At 53.6% G+C, this 20,290-nt stretch overlaps 11 protein-coding genes across 11 annotated transcripts; 7 read left to right on the top strand and 4 right to left on the bottom strand.

Moving 5' to 3' along the window:
- Nucleotides 1-17: 17 nt before the first annotated feature.
- On the top strand, nucleotides 18-686 carry CLAFUR5_05024 (uncharacterized protein; the record flags this gene model as incomplete). Its single annotated transcript, XM_047904172.1, has 1 exon — nucleotides 18-686. The coding sequence occupies one exon, from the start codon at nucleotides 18-20 to the stop codon at nucleotides 684-686; it is 669 nt and encodes a 222-aa protein (XP_047760124.1).
- Nucleotides 687-1,001: 315 nt separating this feature from the next.
- On the bottom strand, nucleotides 1,002-2,215 carry CLAFUR5_05023 (uncharacterized protein; the record flags this gene model as incomplete). The annotated part of the gene is made up of 2 exons (XM_047904171.1): nucleotides 1,002-1,959; nucleotides 2,046-2,215. The coding sequence occupies 2 exons, from the start codon at nucleotides 2,213-2,215 to the stop codon at nucleotides 1,002-1,004; spliced, it is 1,128 nt and encodes a 375-aa protein (XP_047760117.1).
- A 297-nt stretch (nucleotides 2,216-2,512) lies between these two features.
- Nucleotides 2,513-3,799, top strand: CLAFUR5_05022 (uncharacterized protein; the record flags this gene model as incomplete). The annotated part of the gene is made up of 1 exon (XM_047904170.1): nucleotides 2,513-3,799. One exon carries the CDS (start codon nucleotides 2,513-2,515, stop codon nucleotides 3,797-3,799), a length of 1,287 nt encoding a protein of 428 aa, XP_047760118.1.
- A 208-nt stretch (nucleotides 3,800-4,007) lies between these two features.
- Nucleotides 4,008-6,221, bottom strand: CLAFUR5_05021 (uncharacterized protein; the record flags this gene model as incomplete). The annotated part of the gene is made up of 1 exon (XM_047904169.1): nucleotides 4,008-6,221. The coding sequence occupies one exon, from the start codon at nucleotides 6,219-6,221 to the stop codon at nucleotides 4,008-4,010; it is 2,214 nt and encodes a 737-aa protein (XP_047760119.1).
- Nucleotides 6,222-6,688: 467 nt separating this feature from the next.
- CLAFUR5_05020 (uncharacterized protein) lies at nucleotides 6,689-7,027 on the top strand (the record flags this gene model as incomplete). The annotated part of the gene is made up of 3 exons (XM_047904168.1): nucleotides 6,689-6,691; nucleotides 6,749-6,884; nucleotides 6,957-7,027. 3 exons carry the CDS (start codon nucleotides 6,689-6,691, stop codon nucleotides 7,025-7,027), a joined length of 210 nt encoding a protein of 69 aa, XP_047760120.1.
- Nucleotides 7,028-7,300: 273 nt separating this feature from the next.
- Nucleotides 7,301-8,580, bottom strand: CLAFUR5_05019 (uncharacterized protein; the record flags this gene model as incomplete). Its single annotated transcript, XM_047904167.1, has 2 exons — nucleotides 7,301-7,540; nucleotides 7,594-8,580. The coding sequence occupies 2 exons, from the start codon at nucleotides 8,578-8,580 to the stop codon at nucleotides 7,301-7,303; spliced, it is 1,227 nt and encodes a 408-aa protein (XP_047760833.1).
- Nucleotides 8,581-9,941: 1,361 nt separating this feature from the next.
- CLAFUR5_05018 (uncharacterized protein) lies at nucleotides 9,942-11,384 on the top strand (the record flags this gene model as incomplete). Its single annotated transcript, XM_047904166.1, has 1 exon — nucleotides 9,942-11,384. One exon carries the CDS (start codon nucleotides 9,942-9,944, stop codon nucleotides 11,382-11,384), a length of 1,443 nt encoding a protein of 480 aa, XP_047760832.1.
- Nucleotides 11,385-11,661: 277 nt separating this feature from the next.
- CLAFUR5_05017 (uncharacterized protein) lies at nucleotides 11,662-13,981 on the top strand (the record flags this gene model as incomplete). The annotated part of the gene is made up of 5 exons (XM_047904165.1): nucleotides 11,662-11,681; nucleotides 11,749-12,767; nucleotides 13,382-13,562; nucleotides 13,630-13,681; nucleotides 13,730-13,981. 5 exons carry the CDS (start codon nucleotides 11,662-11,664, stop codon nucleotides 13,979-13,981), a joined length of 1,524 nt encoding a protein of 507 aa, XP_047760835.1.
- A 912-nt stretch (nucleotides 13,982-14,893) lies between these two features.
- On the bottom strand, nucleotides 14,894-15,409 carry CLAFUR5_05016 (uncharacterized protein; the record flags this gene model as incomplete). Its single annotated transcript, XM_047904164.1, has 1 exon — nucleotides 14,894-15,409. The coding sequence occupies one exon, from the start codon at nucleotides 15,407-15,409 to the stop codon at nucleotides 14,894-14,896; it is 516 nt and encodes a 171-aa protein (XP_047760834.1).
- Nucleotides 15,410-16,139: 730 nt separating this feature from the next.
- CLAFUR5_05015 (3beta-hydroxysteroid dehydrogenase 2) lies at nucleotides 16,140-16,802 on the top strand (the record flags this gene model as incomplete). The annotated part of the gene is made up of 2 exons (XM_047904163.1): nucleotides 16,140-16,308; nucleotides 16,372-16,802. The coding sequence occupies 2 exons, from the start codon at nucleotides 16,140-16,142 to the stop codon at nucleotides 16,800-16,802; spliced, it is 600 nt and encodes a 199-aa protein (XP_047760837.1).
- A 23-nt stretch (nucleotides 16,803-16,825) lies between these two features.
- CLAFUR5_05014 (uncharacterized protein) lies at nucleotides 16,826-17,228 on the top strand (the record flags this gene model as incomplete). The annotated part of the gene is given in 3 exon segments (XM_047904162.1): nucleotides 16,826-17,009; nucleotides 17,033-17,163; nucleotides 17,181-17,228. 3 exon segments carry the CDS (start codon nucleotides 16,826-16,828, stop codon nucleotides 17,226-17,228), a joined length of 363 nt encoding a protein of 120 aa, XP_047760836.1.
- Between the last annotated feature and the right edge of the window lie 3,062 nt (nucleotides 17,229-20,290).

Genomic DNA, 20,290 nt, shown 5'->3' with positions numbered 1-20,290 from the left:
GCATCGCGTACACAACCATGTCCACCACATCATACCAACTCAGAACTACCACCGAGATCATGACCGATCTATCCGAACATGCCTGGCGCGTAATCGGCATCTTCGTCGAACCACTACCTCAACCTCAACCAGTCATTGAAGAGATTCCCCCACCCGCACCAGTATCAGTCATCCTATCACCGTACGAACAAGCTTGGCAGACTGCGCGAGAATGGATGGACTCTGAAGATGCACCATTCATCATGCTAGCATCTGTCCTTGCTGTCTTCTGCTTCGTCATCTGCATCCTGAGCTACCACCTCAACAACACCGGAAGCCGGCTGCGCAGCTTGGAAAGCCTAGTCGCTCATCTTCAAGCTCACGTTGCGAACCTTAAGGCTGGACATCAACCACAGCCAGACGATACCCCTGATAGCTCAGAACCAGAACCGCACCCAGATTCAGAATCAACCCCACAGCCAGAGCCAGTGGACGAAGACGCAGCCAACAACCAGCCTCAATACGAATTTCTCAAAGACCACTACATTCAATGGGACTTTGTCGACACCTGGCGCGAAATTGTTCTGGACACCTTCACCGACTACTCCAAATGCAAGTTTTCCCTTGTCCTCCCGTCCCCGACGACCTTAATGGAGGTGTCTGCCCTGGACCTGAGTGTCACATCCAGTCCGGTCCCTTGCCGATAGCTCGGTGCTGCATTCGGAAGATCTTCTCCGGCGTTCCAAATTTGGATTTGAAGATGGAGAGGAGAAGGTGGCATCCGGATAGATTTAGTGCTGCGCCGGAGGATAGGAGGGAGGTGTTTAGGCAGTATGCGCATCAGATTTTTGTGGTGGTTGAGGAGATGTATGGGGAGCAATGTAAGAGGAGAGGGAGGTAGTCTTTGGTCGCTGGAGTGATGAGCCAAGTAGCGTTCTTTCATACCTGAGCGAATTATTCGACCTTGCCATGAGCTACATCGTGGAGTTCCGCATTCGTATCGCGTTCGCAAATTCCACGAGTCATTCGCCGTGAATCATTGCCCAGACCTCCTTCTTGCTGGCGGTCGACAGTCGCTCCATTCCTTGCTCTTCGGCAGCGAGCTCGAGCAGTTGAAGTTCATCAGCTGGCGAGGGGCAGAATGGATTGTGGCCGACCTGTCCCAACCAACCAGTCTGCCAACTAGCACCAGCCCATCTGTCAGTCTCTGCGAGTTTGAATGCATCGAGGAAATGCCCAAGAGTGATGCCATCCGACTTCCTGACGGTGGCATAGACATCCGCATAATATGGGCCATCCCTGTTGTTGATACCCGGTACAACTTCACCGGGGTGGACATTCCGACTTGTACAAGAAGGACCTGCGACGTGGGTATCTTTTCCCGGGTGGTGTTCGAGATTGAAGATCATCTCGCCCTCTAGCTCGACCATCGGCGGCTGCACGAGAAGCATCTTGTGGTACTTAGAAGGCAGTTTGGCGAAAGGTGATTTCGGGAAGTCGATGATGGTGTTCATATAGCCCTCAGTCCAGAACAAGTCGTCTTCGATATCGATGTCCGAATCATCATTGGCATGAGCGAAGAGCTCGTTGACGCGGCCTCGAGTGCAGAATGTTTGTCGACAGATGACGCTGGGATCTGACTGCAGTGCACGCTCGATGGATCTGTAGCTCAGGAAGTCGCTGGAGTAGCGCTGCCATCTCTTAGAGGCGACGGCATCGACTCGAAGGCCGATGGTCGTTCCGTATTGCTTAATGTCGGTACAGATCCATCCTTCCGACGGCTCCTCTGGAACCATGAAAAGCGCCTGCTGTAACTTCTTGCTAGACTCGATGACCTCCTTCCATCTGCGGCAAACCTGTTGGGCGAAAAGGAGGTCCTTGATTCGTAGATAGTGAAGTGTGTGCTCGAGGAGTTCAGTAGGGAGCTCATTGATGTGGTCCGAAGATGTGTTATCCATGTTGCCGTTCTTCTTTGTGAAACTAAAACAGTGAGCTTACATCACAGTATTGTGAGCAGTGCGAAGATAGTAGAGTACATTGGGACCGCGATGTCATGTCGTACTTACGCTGCCATGACTTGCGTGGCGTCGATACTGTGAAGGTTGAGAATCTCCCTTAGAGGAGCTGGTGGTGTCGTTTCGCAGATATGTCGTTGGTACCAGGCGTAATGAGGGTGAATCAGTGGCGGTGACAGTATTGAACGTCCACGGATCGTGATGATGTTGTGGTACTGCATGCGATGTCGTTGTGAAGTCGAGAAGTTGTATGAGCAGGAAGTCGCGGTTCGCGTTACAAGGTTCAGCCACCCGTCGCACAAAGGCCTGTCGACCGTTGCCGAGCAAATACATTGACTAGCGCTCCTCCCCTCTCCACCACTCACCACCCCTACCGCGGCTGCAATCCCACCGGACAGCGGCCCACCTCCAGCCTTACCCCGGCACACCCACCTGATCACCTGCGACCCAGCGTCTTTCACCTCAACCACCTGCGCGCACCTGCGCCAGCCCCGGCGCACCCTCCACAACCTCCCAGAATGTACAGAACGAACGATCCCCGCTTCCGTCGCCGCCTCAACGATCTCTCCCATACCCTTGAATCCGCCAACGAGTCCGCGCAAAGCGGCCTTTACGTCTTCGGCCAGACATATATTCGCCCGTGCTTCCAGTCTATAGGGAGCTGCTTGACGACGTGTGTAGATGCATCGTGTCCCAGTCTGAATCTGTCGCAGAGAGAAATACAACGCCGGCGAGCACGAGGTCGGACACGAGGGCGCGCGGAGTTGTCGTTTGATTTCTACGACGATTGGGACGACGATGAAGGAGAGGGGTTGTTGGGCTGGGGCAACGATCCGTTTGCGGCAGAGGGTATTGGAGGCGCCTCAGGCTATGGGAGCATAAGCGCTGCTCAGCCTGGTTGGCAGAAGGGCATGAGTTACAGCAAGACCAGGAGGAAAAGCGCTGTGCTACCACATGATGGTGGCCCCGACCCGGCAGTCATACCCGGTACTTCTGGCTTCTGGAGCCGACTCTTCGGTGGGAAGGGCAAAGCGCTACATTACCGGCCCAGCGCGGCGGATCTACAAGAACACCCTGGCGCGCGGAGGGGAAAGAGGAGGGACTTAACGGAGGGAGAAGCGCTGCTTGAAGACATTGAGGCTGAGGAGGAGGGGGGGCGGGGGCATAGGAGAGCGAGGTCGGGCACGCAGACTACGACCAGTAGTTATAGTAGTCGTGGGGACATTTTCCCGAGCGATGGGGAGTTGGACGATGCGATTCCGTTGGACGATGAGTTTGCTATGGTGCTCGAGAGGCGAACGACGCAGTCGCAAGGAGAGAGGAGCGGTCCTGAGACGGAGTCAAGCTCTGGAAAGACGAGGCGCAACTCAAGTCTAAGGCGAGGGAAGAGGCCTAGCAATGCCGCGAGTCGGCGATCCACAAACCATAGTGCGAGCAATCGAAGTATAGCAAGCGGGAGGAAGAGCTCCGCGACCGTCACACCTGTTGAAGAGGTGCAACAGGAGGAGATCGTACCCAGCCTCCTCGAGCTAAAGCAGGAAGAACGGCAAGTCGAGGAAGAGGAAGAAGCAATGGTGGAGCGAAGACGATCCGAAGCGCAACGTGTCGCTGCAGATCGTGGCCTTGTGGACGAAGCAATTATATCGAGTAAGGAGGCTACGCCACAAGCTTCTTCGCCTGTTGTGGCACCTGCAACTACGATTGATGAGCCGAGCCAGCTTCCTACACCTCTCGCGACAGATGATGAGGAAGAAGATGCGGCGGAGATACCCAATAATGATGACAACAAGGACACCAGGCCTTGAAGAGCAAGAACCACGAGCCTGCCACGGAAGGAGAGCAGGAAGATCTTTATTGCAGTAGCGTTCAAGCATCGGCGTTCAGGACATGGTCATGTATGGGAAACCACACTATTCACAGCACTACACACAGCATCGCAGCCAGTAGCAGTAGCACCATCGCACCAAATGCGAATACATACCTACCACCACCCTCAACAACCCCAAAATGCAGTCATAACGCCGTAATCTTCCCCACCCCCTCCCATCCTTCCTTCGCTGACGCTACTACACTTTCTGCGAACGTGCTCAGGCTCTCACTCCCAAACATCTCCATCGCCTCCCTCAACGCCTCATCCTCCGTCAACCGCAATGTCACCTGATTCACTTTCAACCCCGCAATCTGCTCATTGACATGATTCTGCAGGACCCCGACAAGTTTCCGTGCAAGACTTTGCAGCTCTGCAACTTCCACGGGGATGTGCTCGGCGGTATCTTTGATGTTTTTGCATGTTGCGAGGACTGTTCGGAGGGAATCAATGTAGATGTAGTGGTCTGTGAGGTTTTCGGCTAGAGGATCTGAGGCGTTGACGAGAATTTCGATGGGGAGGGATTTGACGGATGTTATGATGGCATCGATGGAGTCTTTTGATGGCGAGGAGTCGGCTTTGATTCTCAGGAGGACGTCGATGAGCTGCAGAGCAAGTGAGCCAGCGAGGTGTTCGACGTCTCGCGTGCCGTCGCGGCGCGTTGCGGCTAGGGCAGAGGCGAGGTTCTCTGCATCGAGGATTAGGGGTGATTGCGTTCCTTTCGCGAGAGCCCAGGCTGTATCTGCGGCGAGGGTATGGAGGAGCCATTTCTGTCCAGGGACAATGATGGTGCCGTCGCCGTAGAGGTGGCTTTCGACGTTGAAGCCGTAATCGAATGCGGCGTTGAAGTCACGGTTGTCGAGGGTGTTGGTCCAATTTGCGACTCTTCGGGGGCCGATGTCGCTTAGATTCTTGTTGACTGCTGCTTTGCCAGTGAGGCGGGAGGTACGGCGGTGCTCGAGGAGGATGAGGCGTCTGGTGTAGCTGAGTCGGAGGTTGTTGCGGAGGTCGTGCACGTCGAAGATCATGCCTGTTTGGCCGTGGTCGAGGGTGCTTGCTTCTGTTTCTGATAGCTTGTCTTCGTGTCGTGGGTAGATGCCGAGGGCTTTGTAGGTACGCTCGAGGGGCTCGAACCAGTCTCCGTTGGCGAGGAGTGTTCGGAATGGATGTGTGATGGATAGACGTGTCAGGAGCGTATGCCCGACTGTGTCGCATTGTATCTCTTTTACGCTGAGCGAGTCGAAAAAACGCATGGCTGAACTGCCCAAGCCCAGCTGCATGTAGAGATATACGAGGATGAGCCGCGCTTCGTAGATGTGCTCGTTGTGCTTCAACAGACGATCTGCTAAGTATGCTGCTTGAAGCAGGTATGTCGTATCGGCAAGATCGGCATAAAGGTTGATTAGTCCTGAGACAGCGAGGAAGCAAGCGTCTGCCGCACCACGATCCCGTCCTCCAAGATCTAGAGATGTGATCGCAGTATGAAATAGATGGATGGCGTTGGCCGAGAATCGATTCACCACATCAGATGCAGCAGAGTCTGCGGCCAGCTTTGCGAATTCATCCTTCAGAGAAGTGACTTCTTGGTCCAGCCAATCTCGTGACGACAATTTCGCTGGATCTGCTTTGTTCGATGGAACACCTCCATACGCTGCAACACTAGCAGGCTCGCTCAGCTTCAAAGCCTCATAGACGTGCTTGCTCTCGCGAAAAGGTCGATCCTCAATAATCTCAAGATCCTTCTCGCTCCCCTGGATGGCGAAAATCTGACCAGCAACCCGCACATCCAGCGCCTTGTCATCATCAAACTTCTCAGTGACAGCCTTCCGCGCCAAACCCATCGCCAGCTTCGAAGACAGATCATCCTTCGAGGTAGACAGGAGCTGAGTATACGCCGCATGAGCCATGTAGATGGACCGATTCTTTGGCTGAAAAGCCTTCATTGCTATCAAAGACTGTTGAGCATCTTGTAACCTATCGTCCAGTACTGCTCGTTCGAAGCGCACTGTGAGTAGATCAAGCTTGTGGCTGGCTGATGTGGTCGCCTTGGCTGCGTTGTCCCACAGCTTCGCTACGACTGGGCCTGCAGTAAGAGGTCGTGGGTAGACATCCTTCGATGCGTCGACGACAGCGGCTTCTATCGGGATGAGTTCTTCCAGCTGCCGGAGAGGTGGAGTAATGGTCGACAGTAGCTCGAGAACTGGCGCGATATCCTGGCCTGCTACTGCTTGGAGTTGGGTTTTGGTGATCAAAAGCTGTACATCCTTCGGCATTCGGTTGAGGACTTCGTCACATCGTTGGATGCCGTCTTGATAATTGCCCTGCTTGGCATACTCATCGAAAGTAGGATACCGAGCCATGTCTGTCCGTTTGTGTCGATGATCTTCCGGTATTGCTCATCATTAAGCCATCTTCAAACCGAGCCAGAAGAAAGAAGGGAAATATGGTGCTTGGCGGGCTTGTTTGAGCTATGCAATAGGGATTATGCGCCAGCGATATATATAAACATGTCGTTGTTGCATTCACGATGTCGTCCACAAAAAGTTGAGCACAAGCAGTCTGCTGTGGCGTATGCAGGGTTTGATCGCGTGGCTTGAGCCCGAGATCTCGGCTCCACAGTTCGACAGGGACAAGGGCCATCTGGAGATGCCACCTTTGAGGAAGGAGGGAACATCTTGACAGCTATTCGACATTGTATTGGAAATATCGCCCACTTTTCACTCAAACGACAGTCACACCACACCTCCTCCCAAAGTCTCCCAAGGAAAGAACGAGCTATCGATCAATCACACCACGTTCCTCAGCAGCACACGCGACACCTCTTACAATGGTACAGCTCCTCTATCACATGTGTCTCGGTACATCGCCAATGACTAAAGTCTCACAGGCCCAAACTCCCCAACAACGGAAAGCCAACGCGGCCTTTGCGAAGAAGCAGGAAGCGAAGATGGGAAAGCCAGAATCGAGCTTACCCGTAAAGAAGGAGAAGAAGGAGAAGCCACCGATTAGTCCCTTCTGGGTTTGTACGTATACTCCAACATCGAGGTCGAGTAGAAGAGGCGATGAGAGACGCTTCAGCTAACGATTGATGACAGACACACTCATCTTCGTCGTTTGCGGTGGCCTGATATTCGAACTCCTGAGGATGATTGCTGGGTACTTCTAGAAGAGGTAGGCATTGTGATCCGACGGGCTATGGGTTGATGGGAAAGTGATGGTACGTTTACGGGCATTATGGAGTTCAAGGCGCGGTCATCCACAAGCACGAGCACGGCAGAAAGAGCAACATGATCTGAACGACCAGGTCAGGGCACAGCAAAAGCACGCGGGAAATTAGATTCAGAGAGAGACCAAGCGAGTCCTTTTGGGCGCAGATACCACTGATACAGCTTGTTGCATTATATTGGACTTCTTCTATGTGCATGCAGGACAAACACTTCTATGACCTGGCTTTTGACTTGCGCTTGCGGCTCTCGCCATTTGCGTTGGGTGGAAGGGCAGAGTTAAGGGCTGCGGTGGCTTCGTCGACTTCTTCCTGCTCCTGGCCTTGTACTACTTCGTAGACGATTTGCTCAGGAGTCTGCTTGTTGAGAGCTCGGCCGAGGGATTGGTTGTAGAGGTAGAGCGGGAGGCGGACGAGCCAAGTGTTGGATATGGTTGGTGCTGGGATCTCATCAGGCTGGGAGGGTTGTTAGTAGAGTGCATGAGTAGGTCAGGGTAGTGGCAACTCACATCAAGCAAGAACTCTTGCAAATCGCCCTCCTCGGTCTCTTCCTCCAGGAAGACGTTGCCCACGCTGTCAACGATCAAGACTTTGCCGTTTTCTGCGACAGTTCTCTTCTTTGCGCCAACCGGTCCCGAGGTGATCTCTGCCTCAACCGGTGTAGAGATGCCCTGCTCTCTTGCCTTAGCCGCAGCTCTTGCGCTCTTGACGGGGTTCTTGCCATCCTTCTTCCTCTGCCTTTCCATTTCACGCTTCTGTTTCCTGTTCCATTGCATACTGTCATCTGCGTCTGGTGGACTTTGTGGAGTGGGTGCACCGTTGGTAGCTCCTCCAAGACCAGGGATAGCTCCAATGCCACCCTCATCTCCCCAAGCCTTCTTCCTAGCGTATCCAATGTATCGCTGCACGAACTCGCGCTGTCTCTTCCAGGTCAAGTAGAGGAAGCCATAGTGAACACCACCCCCAACGAAGATGAACAAGCCGAAGAGCACACTACCGAGACCTGGTCGGAACCGCTCGTAGTAGTAGCCAGTTCCACGCCATGCTGGGAAGCCATTGTAGACGAAGTGGTCGTAGCGCGCACGTTCGGGGCCACGAAGGACGTTGGTGACCAAGGACAAGCGCTCGAATCGGGCAGAAGCTTCTTTGTCGAACTTCTTAATCTCGGACTGCGAGGGTTGCTTGTTCTTGGTGACGTGCACCTTTGGTGTGTCTCCCTTCTTGCCGACCTTTGGCTTGTTGTAGTTGGCGATCCACGTGCTTCGAGCCTTGTCCGGGTGCAGAGTTCGTGACAGCTTGCGGTATGCCTTGTTAATGTCGTCCTGACCGGCATTGGGCTTTATGCCAAGGAAAGAGTAGAACGTCACATTGTGTCCTTCGCTAGCAATGACCTCGTCCCGCAGCCGAAAGATCTCGTGGTCCTCCTTTGTCCAGGCGGCTGCCAGCGCGACGATGCAGGTGAGCAGCACGACGGCCACTCTCGCAAAGTCCCGCATGGTGAAAATGTCGGGGTGGTGGTGAGATGCAGCTGTAGTGGATGCTGTCGAGGAGGTGGTAAAGTCGGGCAGCAAATTGCAGTGAGTTGGCGGATTTCTGGCGCAGGAAGTGATGCTTTGGTGCTAGCGGCACGCAATTGAAGCTACGTGGACCCAAACCACGCAGAGCTGCGTTGGCTTGCAGCACTGCGGCAACCGAGCTCTTCAAAGACCGACAATAAAGCTGTCGCGAGAAAGTCGGTGTCCTCGCAGCTGTTTTCATTCACTTCATTCACCTCTCTTCCCGGCGTGTGCCTCACAGGAAAGATGGCGGTGGCATCGCTCATCACATGCTTCGGGCGCCAGAAATAGTTGCGAGCAAGGCCATCCCTGGATCTCCATAAAGCTTGGCTGAGGAGGATCCCTGGTTGTAAAAGGATCGACCAGAACACTTCCAAAACCTACACACATTTGGCACACTCTTGACTCTCCTGTTTGAGACGCACCACCAGGCCGCGATATAACTATTCACGTCGCTCGCTCCTTCCCTGATGTAAGGCCCACACCCTGCCGACTGCAGCCACGCGTGTTGTCGTTGTCTGCTGCCTCGCGCTGCCACCTGGCGACGTGCATGCATGCATTCAACGCTGCCGTCAGCACGTGCAGAGTACTAATACGACGACACAGATCTTCGACTTCGAAACTCGAGAGAGCACACACACAGCACCACCATACCAACCACTACGACAGCACCAACCTATCCACACGCCAAACAGCAATCATGTCGCGCATCAACATCCCTATTGACGCTATCACCAGTCGTCTCAAGTATGGAACCCATAGCCAAAGACACGTGGGGTCACTAACAATGTTTCCGTAGCCTCCAAGGTCGATTCGACTCGGTACGCAGCACATCCCTCACGTCGCGATTCGCCAACCTTCGACCGATCAGCGAGTTCCTTGACATCAAGCGCATGGGCAAGCCACAGGACTTTAGCATGGTGCAGGACCGCGTCAACTACAACCTATCATACTTCTCCTCCAACTATGCCATGGTCTTTGTCATGTTGAGCATCTACAGCTTGCTTACCAACCTGACACTGTTCTTTGCGTTGATCATGATCATTGGTGGCATGTACGGTATTGGCAGACTGGAGGGACGCGATCTGGATGTTGGCTTTGCCAGGGCAACAGTCTCGCAGCTGTACACTGGTCTGTTTGTGATCTCGGTGGTAAGTTTCCGTAAGAACAATGTCGTCTGGACACTACTAATGTTTCCGCTTAGCCTCTCTTTTTCTGGGCATCTCCAGTCACTTCAATTCTCTGGCTCATCGGCGCATCCGGCGTTACCATCCTTGGCCACGCAGCGCTGATGGAGAAAGATGTTGCAGCTAGTTTCTCCGAAGAGGCGGTCTAGGTGGTCGGCCGCGCACTCTTCGCCCTATGAAATGGGAGGACCACCCGGAGCTCGCAGCGGGAATAGGCGAAGAGCGTATCCGCACAACTGGGAGCTTCGTGATCCAGCACGCTACGGCGATCGATTTGTTGAAGAGCTGGAAAGCGAGGACGACGATGGACAAGGCGTTACACTGGATCCGAATGTTCATGCTTTGCGGGATGCGCGTCAGCGAGGTTTTCGCGGCGATGAATTGTATTTTGATGGTTATGATTTGGGTCCGGATAGAACAACTAGACGGGGAGTGTACGATGATGCGTATTATGATGATTGCATTTCGGAAGAGGAGGAATACCTACAGCAGCAAGGATCACGATATCAGGCGCCGGTGAGGGACAAGCAGGATTTGCTCTTGCAGACTGCATTGGACAGGATCGCTCGGGCGAAAGAGAAGGGTAAGACTAACGTGAACTTGTCGCGGGAGGAGATGGATGCTCTAAGCGCAGGGAGAGGCCAGCAGCTGGAGCCATCGTCGAGTCTCGCGTCCCCACCAGTTACACCCGCAAAGCCCTCGAAGATCAAGGCCAGCAGCAGGCAAAGCAGCACCGGCAGCCTGACTGGACAGAAGACACGTAAGAAGAGCACATCTGGCTTTTTTGGATCTCCGGCGAAATCAACGTCGTCGAAGGCCAAGATCCCGCGCAAGAACTCGATAGAACACGCGCCGTCATATCCTTCGGCGCCGCCTGGCATCATGGTGCCAGGACCGGATGGAAGGCCTGTCTGGACACCGATTAGTTATGGTCCACCGAGTCCGGAACTTCAACGTGCGCAGCCAGTTGGCTCAAGATCTTCTTCCAAGCACAGTCGACGTGAGTCAACGCCACCGGAGCAGCTGCCACCGTTTGCGTCACGATATCCTGGCATGCGACCAGAGTCGTCAGGCTCGAACCGCTCCATGCCAGACGACGTCGACTGGTACCCGCCACCTTCACGGACGCGATCGGCCTCGAACGCGCAGTACGGCCGACACCCTCCATCAGACGATTACGACATGGCACCGCCAATGCCTGCAGCGCAAGGGCGACGCAATGTTAGTGGACCGCCTGATGTGAGGTACGCCAACTTGCGACGCCAGCCGGCAAGTGGAAGTCCACTAGCACCACGAGCTCAACCTGCTGGCAGAGCATCACCCGTTGCTGCGAGGATGTCTTCTGGCTCTCACGGAAGTGCGCTTCGCAGGGTCGAGACAAGCAGTAGCGACAGCAGCGAAGGTGCAGGCGTTCAAGTCGACGTTGTGCCCGAAGACAATGGAGGCTATGCGGTGAGGCAAACCTCGGGCGCGTCGCCGCCTGTGGAAAGGACGTCTTCAGGAACTCCTACCAGAGGCGGTGCTGAGGCTCGAAGGAGGAAAAGTGGACGCAGGTAGACTTTTGAACATACAATTTTTGATATGCTGACTAGTTTGGTCTCATTCGTTGTCCCCCAATATCGTTGCAGCTGACTTTGGTCTACAGTCAGCGCACGAGCTGCTAGTCATCGTCTGTTTGAACACGGGCGCAACCTCGACTGCTGACTGAAATGCGCTTTACGATTCTTGACACTATAGTTCATCGACTTTTGCTAAGCGGGCTTTGCTATGGCGCCTTTTATTACGACTCGGGAGAACAGACTTGGATTCTAGCGACACAGAACTCGCAGCCGAGATGACGACTACATGCGCAGGGTACGTTCTCAAGAATCGCTCCAACGTGGCTGTCATCATCTCGTACCGGCAACTGACTGTCATGTAGGCGCGCTCCACCAAATCTACCGTCGAAGGAGGACTTCCTGGCCAGTCTCGAACCAGACCCTTGTCCTATCTGCTATGAAGGAATCTCAGAGCCGATCAGAGTAGCGTGCGGTCACAATTTCTGTGTCCGTTGCGCAATCACGTGGTTTGAGGATCATAATACATGTCCGACATGTCGGAAAGAGCTGTATGTAGGGGAAGTGCCGGAATTCTACGAGGATGAGGGTGATGGTGATGAGGCCGTGAGTGGTCATGTGGATGCAGACTTTGGTGCACGGGAGGTTGAGGAAATGAGTGCGCCGCTAGCAGGAACGACGATTGCGCCAAGTGATGAGGATATGGACAGCGACATGCAACCGAATCATTCTACACGCGAGGCTGAGGAGATGAATCCACGCTCAGTAGGATCGATTATCGTAACACCAACAAGTGAGGTCCTCCGGGCACGTCTGGATCAGAGACAGATGAGAAGAAACCGACAGGCAACACTACCTCAGCGCGATATGACCAATATGAACCGGTTTGTTGACCGGCTCATCGATGATGACAACACACTTGACCTCCTTGCGGACATGCCCCATTACATACCAACCCATCGCCGCGGCTTTGGGGACTGGGAAACGGCGTATATGAGGGCTACTCGGGAGATGACGCCAGCGACACCACAAGCTGAGCGCAGGTTATACACGCCGTTCCCGGGGAACTCACGGGCTTACAGGGTCAGGGATCCTACGCCTTTCCCAGATTCTGAAGATGACGCTTCACCTCCTCTGGCTTCCCTGAACGTCGGTATGAGCCCGCCATATTCACCTCAGCAGATGTCTGGCGGTGTGGAACGATGGCGTGCACCAGAACTGGCCCCAGTCTCGGACCCTAGTAGGCATGTCGATAGCACCTCACGGAGTCAAGAGCTGGAATCGCAGCGAGCCTTCAGTGAGACACGCATAACGGGAAGTGCTCCACAACCTCGTAGAGATGCGACGGCGGGGACTGGCACGACCTTTGAGACGAGATGCCCATGTGAGATTTGCTGGTCTCGGCGCCGTGGACTGCGGTAGCCAGGAAGTATGCCTGTCTGCTGGCTCGACCTGGAGATGGCGGTCTCGTACTCAGCGGATTATTCACAGAGCACCAGGAAGCAATATGGCAGACATTCATTGAAGGAGTCGCTCGAGGAGTGGCCAGGCCACATCGGTGGAAGCTCGGCCAGCAGAGCTACGAGAAGTGCATTGACCACAACGAACAGCTTGGGCTGCAGCGAGAGCAAAGCGTTGATATGCAGACATACACTAGCGTATGGATCTGCCGTAGCCTTATCATTGGCTGAAATTCCGAAAACTTGCCTTGGCGCCGTCATGCCCGCCGTCGCTCTGCACTCCGAGCCTCGGTCCAGAGAAGCAACAACAAACCTTCTTCAACCTCGGGCAGTCCCTAACCGTGACTTCGTTAGAGTCTCGATATGGAAATAATGGACGTGACAATCGTTGGAGAGGAGGCGTGATGTTGCTTCAAGCGTCGGGACGTCGATGTCCTTGATCGCTAGCACCAGTAATCAAACAAGTTGACAAGCCCATTGATCGAAGTATAACATCACACCTCATTGGAACAAGAAGGCCTTACGATGGTCCTGTAAGGCGGAGCATGGCTAGCCTCCGAAATGCCCAAGGAGTGCCTCCGTGACTTCGATGACAGACAATGTGTACAAAGCATCATCAACGACCCAGGCTGTAAAGAAGTCCCTTTTCCATCTCGCACCATTACCCGGAACTCGACAATCCCCTCCCTCTTCAACAGGACCCTCGCGACATTGGATACGTACGTTATGTACCCACCATAATCCAGCTGCACATGCATGTCCATCCTGGACACTGACAATCCCTAGTCTCCGCGCTTGCCAATCGTACCTAAGAGTCCGAGATGTCAAGGAAGGCGAAGTACGAGATACCCTTGCACTACCAATACGCAGCACTAACATCCCTTAGACCGCCGACACCAAAGACGGCAAAAAGAAAGAAGCCCTCCTCGTCGCCAGTCTCGGCCACGGTCTTGATGGCCACCCAGGTCTAGCACACGGTAGCACAATCGCCACGCTCTTCGACGAAGGCCTTTCGCTCGGCGCATTGCAGGTGCTGGATAAGAAATTCATGACAGCGGAGTCGACGATCAAGTACGAGGGAGCTGTGCCGACACCTAGTAATTACTATGTGGCTGCGAAGTGGTGGCAGGCGTGCTAACGAGTCGTGTAGGTGTGAATTTGGTAAGGTGTTATTGTAAGAAGAAGGCGTAGATTAAGGGCACCATAGAGGATAGGTATAGGAACATTTATGCGTATAGGTCGTCCTTGTTCATTACTGCGAAGGAGGGGAAGTTGTGAGTAGGGGCGTGGTGATAATGACAGCATTGATGGCAGGCTCCACGGTAGCTCTAATCCTGATAATGATCATTATCGTTAACATCCCCCATCTATCTCGCATCAACGAAGTCAAGCACAAAGCCCCGGCAACTTCGATCACTTTCGAATATAATGTGACGGCAGATACATCAAAGGCTCAGCTCAAAGACACAGCCATGCAATGAAGGCATGCAGCAATCAATGTGAATGTACGTCATGCGATGAGACGCCGCCTCCGTTGCGCGAATTGATTCGCATCATCCGCAAACACGTTTACACGATGAGTGATATTGCCAGTCCTCCAGGCCCATGGGACCAGCCCATGCTCGACACCCATTGCAATGACGGGGCAGTGGCCCGATTGCGGTCTGGAAATGTGGTAAGTCCTCCTGCCCCGTAATGCTATACTATGCTACACAAAGTACTCATGTTCGCGAGCTAGGTATTCCCCGGAGAGAGACACGAATCGGTCGCTGTAAGGGAAGCCAAGTCTGGAGATGAAGACGTGCCAGCGAAGGAGGTCAATTAACAGCTGTGGAGCCCGAGTGGCCCTTGGGGCGAGAAGGAAACTGCCAGCGTAGTTGACCATCGCGAGTGCACGAAGATGGCCAGACAGGGCATGCTTGCCGGCGTGCTACTCGGAATAGCAGCTAGCATTGTCTGTACGCAGCTGCTGTCAAGGTTCTGTCGCTAAAATCGGAGAAGGTCTTGGCGGTCGCATCGAGATCGAGTCAACAAGAATGGATACCGTCCGCTAGCTTCCCTCTCCCTTCAATTCCAACTTCATATGCACAGTCCTCCGCCCCTCATCCTCTTCCACCCCAACAACTCCGAACCCAACATTCTCCCAAAACTCCACAGCTCCAGGCAGGAAAGGGTGCGTATGCAGATACATAACCTCCACACCCAGTCCTTCCGCTGTACCCCTTGACTGTCTGAAGAGCAAATTCCCGAGCCCAGAGCGTCGATACTCTGGCAATACGAACAGTCTCACAACCTCTACGGTCTTCCTGCCGTGGAACTCAAGCCGAGGGAAACGGTAGTCGTAAGGAACGAAGCCGATCGTGGCAATCAAGTGATCTGGGGACTTCGTTGTGTATGCAGCGAGGAAATGGCCAGAGGCGATCCAGGACGAGACGTCTTCAGGTAGGATTGTGGTTTTGAATTTGAGGCCGGGGAAGAGGGAGTGGCGGGCGGCGGTGATGAAGGGCAGGACTTCTGGAGTGTCTTGTGGTGTTACTTTCCGAATGGTGCATTGATGCTGGGACATGGTGGCGATGATGTGAAACTTGGACTAAAGAAGTTCATCAATTGCCTCGTGGGGAAGCGTGGCTCGTGCTTGGCTCCACTTACCTGCAAGGATGTAAGGCTATCTTTTGGACGAACCGAGTTACATGTATTTGTTGGAGCTGTGGAATGCTGGTTTCCAACGCCCGAAGACGCTCTAATGTGTGGCATCCAACGCCTAGCATGTCGCAGAAACTCATGTGCTCTCAAAAGCCGGCAATTCGGCGCGAAAGCACAGGACCATCGACTGGGGTTGGAAGCTTGACAAGGTACTGTCAACACGCAGCTGACCGCAGATGTATACTGCACGTTGTAGCAACCAATTTTGCCTGGACGGTACTTTGTCAATTGGCGGCCCAGAGATTGGTTGGCGCAAGAATGTATGGGCGAGTCGAATGATCCTTAGCCATAGGTCTGCGCGAACTATGCCTTGAGGTAGGTTGTCACTGGAGTGTCACGTAGTCCTTTGAGGCATGCCATCGCATTCGATCCACTCTGGAACCTCACACTGCGGAATTTGACCCCGCTGATCCACTCCAGCTTCCAGCTGCTACCGAGGATATGATTTTGCTTGATCGGGTTCCGTGGCGTTTTCAAAGCTGTACTGCAGCCCTAGAGGAGCTCCCGCAGCTCGATAAAGGGCTTCTTCCACGACGCCGTAACAACCAGCTCGCGCCACTTCGCAAACACGAACAGTTCATCATATCTCGATCATGGTAGTAGGCCACTTCCCGCTATCTGGCAAAATCTGCGTGGGCACAGGAGGCGGCAGTGGTATAGGTCTGGCCTTCGTCAAGCTAGCCTTGGACTCTGGAGCCAAATGTCTCATCGCAGACATCAGTCTGACCACGCATGCTCAGCAATTGGTAGACTTCAGCTCGGGTACAGTCCAGAACATCAAGTGCGATGTGACGAAATGATCGGATCTCGCAAAGATACCATCAGAAATCGAGAGGCTATTTGGTGAAGGTGCTGTCGCCGATGTCTGGGTTCCTTCAGCTGGCAGTTTCGGGCCAAAGTGGTCGAGCTGGTTGAACGATACCGAAGATGATGGGTACGCTACCATGAAGATCAACGCAGAGCATCCGCTTAAGCTGTCACGTATTGCGATGCGAAGCCTGCTTGGTGCCAACAAGCCAGGTGTGATTCTTTTGCTGTCCTCAATGGCCGGATTGCAGGGAGCGTATTCGTGTCCATTGTACGTCGCCTCGAAGCATGCCGTCGTCGGCTTCGCAAAGTCGATGGCGCAGGCCGATGTGGATCAGAACGTAAAGGTGGTTTGCGTGTGTCCTGGCATCGTTGATACGCCACTATGGACGGGCGATGCTGCGAAGGAGTACACGATCACTATGGCTTCTCACAAGAACGAAGTGTGACGGCTCAGGAGATTGCACTGGCAATGAAGGAGATGATTGAGGATGAAGGGGGACAGTATCCAGGCGGAAGTCTACTGGAGGTCACCAAGGATCGAGCAAGGGAGCTATCGGAGGTGCGACCAACGCTCGTGGTCAGTCCTGAGGCCCAGGTCTACGCGGATCACCTGTACGAGCATGTGAGAGCGGCGTTCAGGAGTGAGAAAGGAGGTAAGGTGGCATCTGAAGAGTAGATGCCGCACTTGGCGTGGACACAGAAGCCAGTCATCGTTGCGCGGAAGTTACTGCGATGCCTTTCATGACACAGAAGTCACTGTCCGATGCTGGATGGCCTCTGACTGATCATGCTTCACGCCGTGATATGGTATGTAAGCTGCGCAGGTGGGTGCCTTCGCCATGGCACGCAACACGAAGTCGCGGACTTGTTGATGAAGAACCCTAAAATGCAGCTCCCTGACGTTTCTATGCCAGGTCTTTCTTCGGCGTCAATATGAACCCTAGGCCACGGTGAATCGGGTCCAGAGCTTGATTATACGCCGATAGTTTATGAATGTGTGTTGAGGAAAGAAAGAAGCAGACGCGGAAAGCGCGAAGCTGAAGAGGCAGAACGATTCAACGCCAAGCCGGGAGATCGGTGCGTTGCCGCCGCAGATGCATGTCACCTAAATTTGCTTCCTCTCCAACCTCTCTTCTTTACCAAAACATCACCTTTTCCTTACATCTGCTTCTGTCACTCGCTGATGGTCTCATCTGCAGACCGCAGCGCTGACACACCAGGCGCTTGTAGCTTTCAGGATCACGAGACATCCCTCGCTCCAACCACGATAGAAACAACACCCACGATTTGCCTGCTCGCTGGCTGCTCTGCTGGATTTCCGCTTTGCTCATAGCCTCCAAGCCTACTTCATCAATCAGTGGGAGATCAACCAACATGGGTCTAGACAACCTCGTCCTCTCCACCCTTCTGCATTGGCCTACCTGCGCCGCGAGGAGGACTATTTAATGGACGGACATTCAAAGATGTTCGCAAGAGATGTGCAATTGTGCAGTGAGGAAGTGATGTAGAGTACACGGATGCTTGAGGTAGTTGGATACCGTCGTTGTGCTTTGCAGAGAAATATCCTCAGTGCGATCTGAGCTACGGGTCTATGCTGTCGATGACTGCGGCAGACGCTGCCTAGGGCAATCTACACCATGCTGTTTCGACGCTGCCATACATGTACTCTTGCCGCTGCGTCATCTGATAGTATTTCTCCAGCGCGATTTGCTCGACTGCATGCGCCTGCCACCTAGAATTGCTGAGATGACCCGCCGCCGGAACATGCTGAGATCTCCGGTGGATACCCGCCTTTCACGCATCCTTGACCATCTTCTCAGCCATGGCGATCAAGTCCCCCACCGTCGCATGTTGACCGCAGGACTCGAAGTAGCTGACAGTGAGGGATGCCTTGCTGTCAACAGTATTTTGGTCACACCAAACAGCCATGTCAACGCGGCGACAGGTATCCATATTAGCACACTTTCGTGGCGGATAGTCATTGGAATCCAGGAGTCCATCCTCAAAGAGTTGATTGGTGTCGAAGGTCTAGTGTGGGGGTCCTCTTTCGAGATATGCACTCAATGTCTGTCCAACCCAGGACTTCCAAATTGTAGTCCGTACTCAAACTCCCTTGCATCTCTCATTAATGCCACATTTCCTCGTTTCCTTTCACTAATTATTCCTAACGCTCACGAACAAAAACATAGGCAGAAGGAAAGCGCAGGTGGAGTGCTAATGAGCATCTTCCTCCCGGTCCGCATGATCGTGAAAGTAAACTGTAGTAACGCTGCGATGGAGTGCTGAGTGATGTTCAAAAGGCGATTCGTGACTGGGTGTATGCCTCAGCTGGCATCATAGCATCCGGTGACTGGGTGTTATGCTGTATTCCAAAGAGTGCGGTCTTATAGTCTCTGGGTGATCCGGCTCTCTGGCGCCGCTAGCATGATGCTGCTCGGGGACGATGAAGTACGTAGTACGATGAGTTTCTCAAGCGTGTAGCTGCTTGAGTCCTATCGGTAGGGTTCATGGAGAGAGTGATTATGCTGTCGTCGAGAGCATGTATGCCTTGAGTACAAAAGAGGTTCGTTCGAGAGCCTGTAAAATTTGAGTAGAGAAGTGGTTGTAAGTCGTCGCTGCTCTGTACATCGATGCTTGTGAGGAGGACCAACAAGACCTAGCGAGTGCCCAAATTCCCAGTATGTCCAGAGTGACAGTCCATGTGAAGCTTAGTAATCGATGTTCTCAACGCTTCTGTTGGACTTGTTGAATCACAGGGTGTCGGATCGATTCTTGTCTTTGCAGTGCATGATGTCATTAGTCGGGATGGAATCGTCGATCACGTCCGTCTTGCAAGGCAATCTGTTCAACCGTCTTGTCTGAGCATCTGGCCTTGAGGTGTGAGCAGATGCTTCTTGCTTCTTGCTTGGCACGATAGCACAAGTCTGACTCTCCGATGCCACGGAGACCGTGGTACTTGATCGTTGGCGATGCCTTGTCCACCACGGTGCAGGTAGCAGAGCAGCAGGATCTTTGGCCTTGACAAGATCTGCATACCTAGGGTCCATGTGTCATATGAAAGACAAGAACCACATGATTGCCGAGTGACTTGGCTCGATGGAGACAAGGCGCTCCAAGATTGATGCGGCGGTATGGTACGGACATTTGGTCGCATCGGCACGGTCTGGGCGATCCATGTTGTATAGCTTGATCACGTATGGGAACAGCCTGTCCAGTTCGGGATCGTGAGGACGTCTGTGACCCGGCTCATCTTGTCTATGTCAGTAAGCAATGTTTCCATAGAGACATACATGGGCAGCAGTGCCTTGACACGTCGCAGCTTGCAGGTCCCGCAGCCGCGACGAGACTGCGTATGTGCCTTGCGCTTCCTACTAGCGTCTGTCGCAGTCGGCACCGTTCACGTGTCGATGAAGTGAATGTTTGGTTTGTTTGATGCTGCTCTCCCCGGCCATACTTGGCGGCGTCGTGCAGGTGAAGCCGGCAGACCACTTGCTGAGCCGAGCGCCGTTTCCGGCCATTCACGTTCCAACCATTACCCAACAGGCCGGTAGTAGCCGGGTGGTCTTATCAAGCGAGCGTGCCACATGCTGTGCATGTGATGGCCATTGCGCTAGGCCTCTAAGTACAGTCGTAGCCAGATCTTTCTGTTAGGGATCAACACCGAATAACTGGCCCCACCAAGCACCATCGCGGGGGGCCACACAGGCGTGACAGGACGAGTTTGCTGGCCATTTGCCATTGTGCAAGCGCAAACGCACGCCGGTCATCCTTGGAATGTGGAAAAGTCTAAGTATCAACTTGTTCTTTACCCTGATCTGCCCTCTTTGAAAGCCATTCAAGCACACACTACACTCTCTTACCACCACCTGACACCGCTAAAGATACAGCCTTCGACTACAACAAGAAGAGCAACAACAACAACACCACCAGCAAG

Source organism: Fulvia fulva, chromosome 4 (genome assembly GCF_020509005.1).
Source record: "Fulvia fulva chromosome 4, complete sequence".
Taxonomy (NCBI): domain Eukaryota; kingdom Fungi; phylum Ascomycota; class Dothideomycetes; order Mycosphaerellales; family Mycosphaerellaceae; genus Fulvia; species Fulvia fulva.
This window is presented reverse-complemented; position numbering and strand designations above follow the sequence as displayed.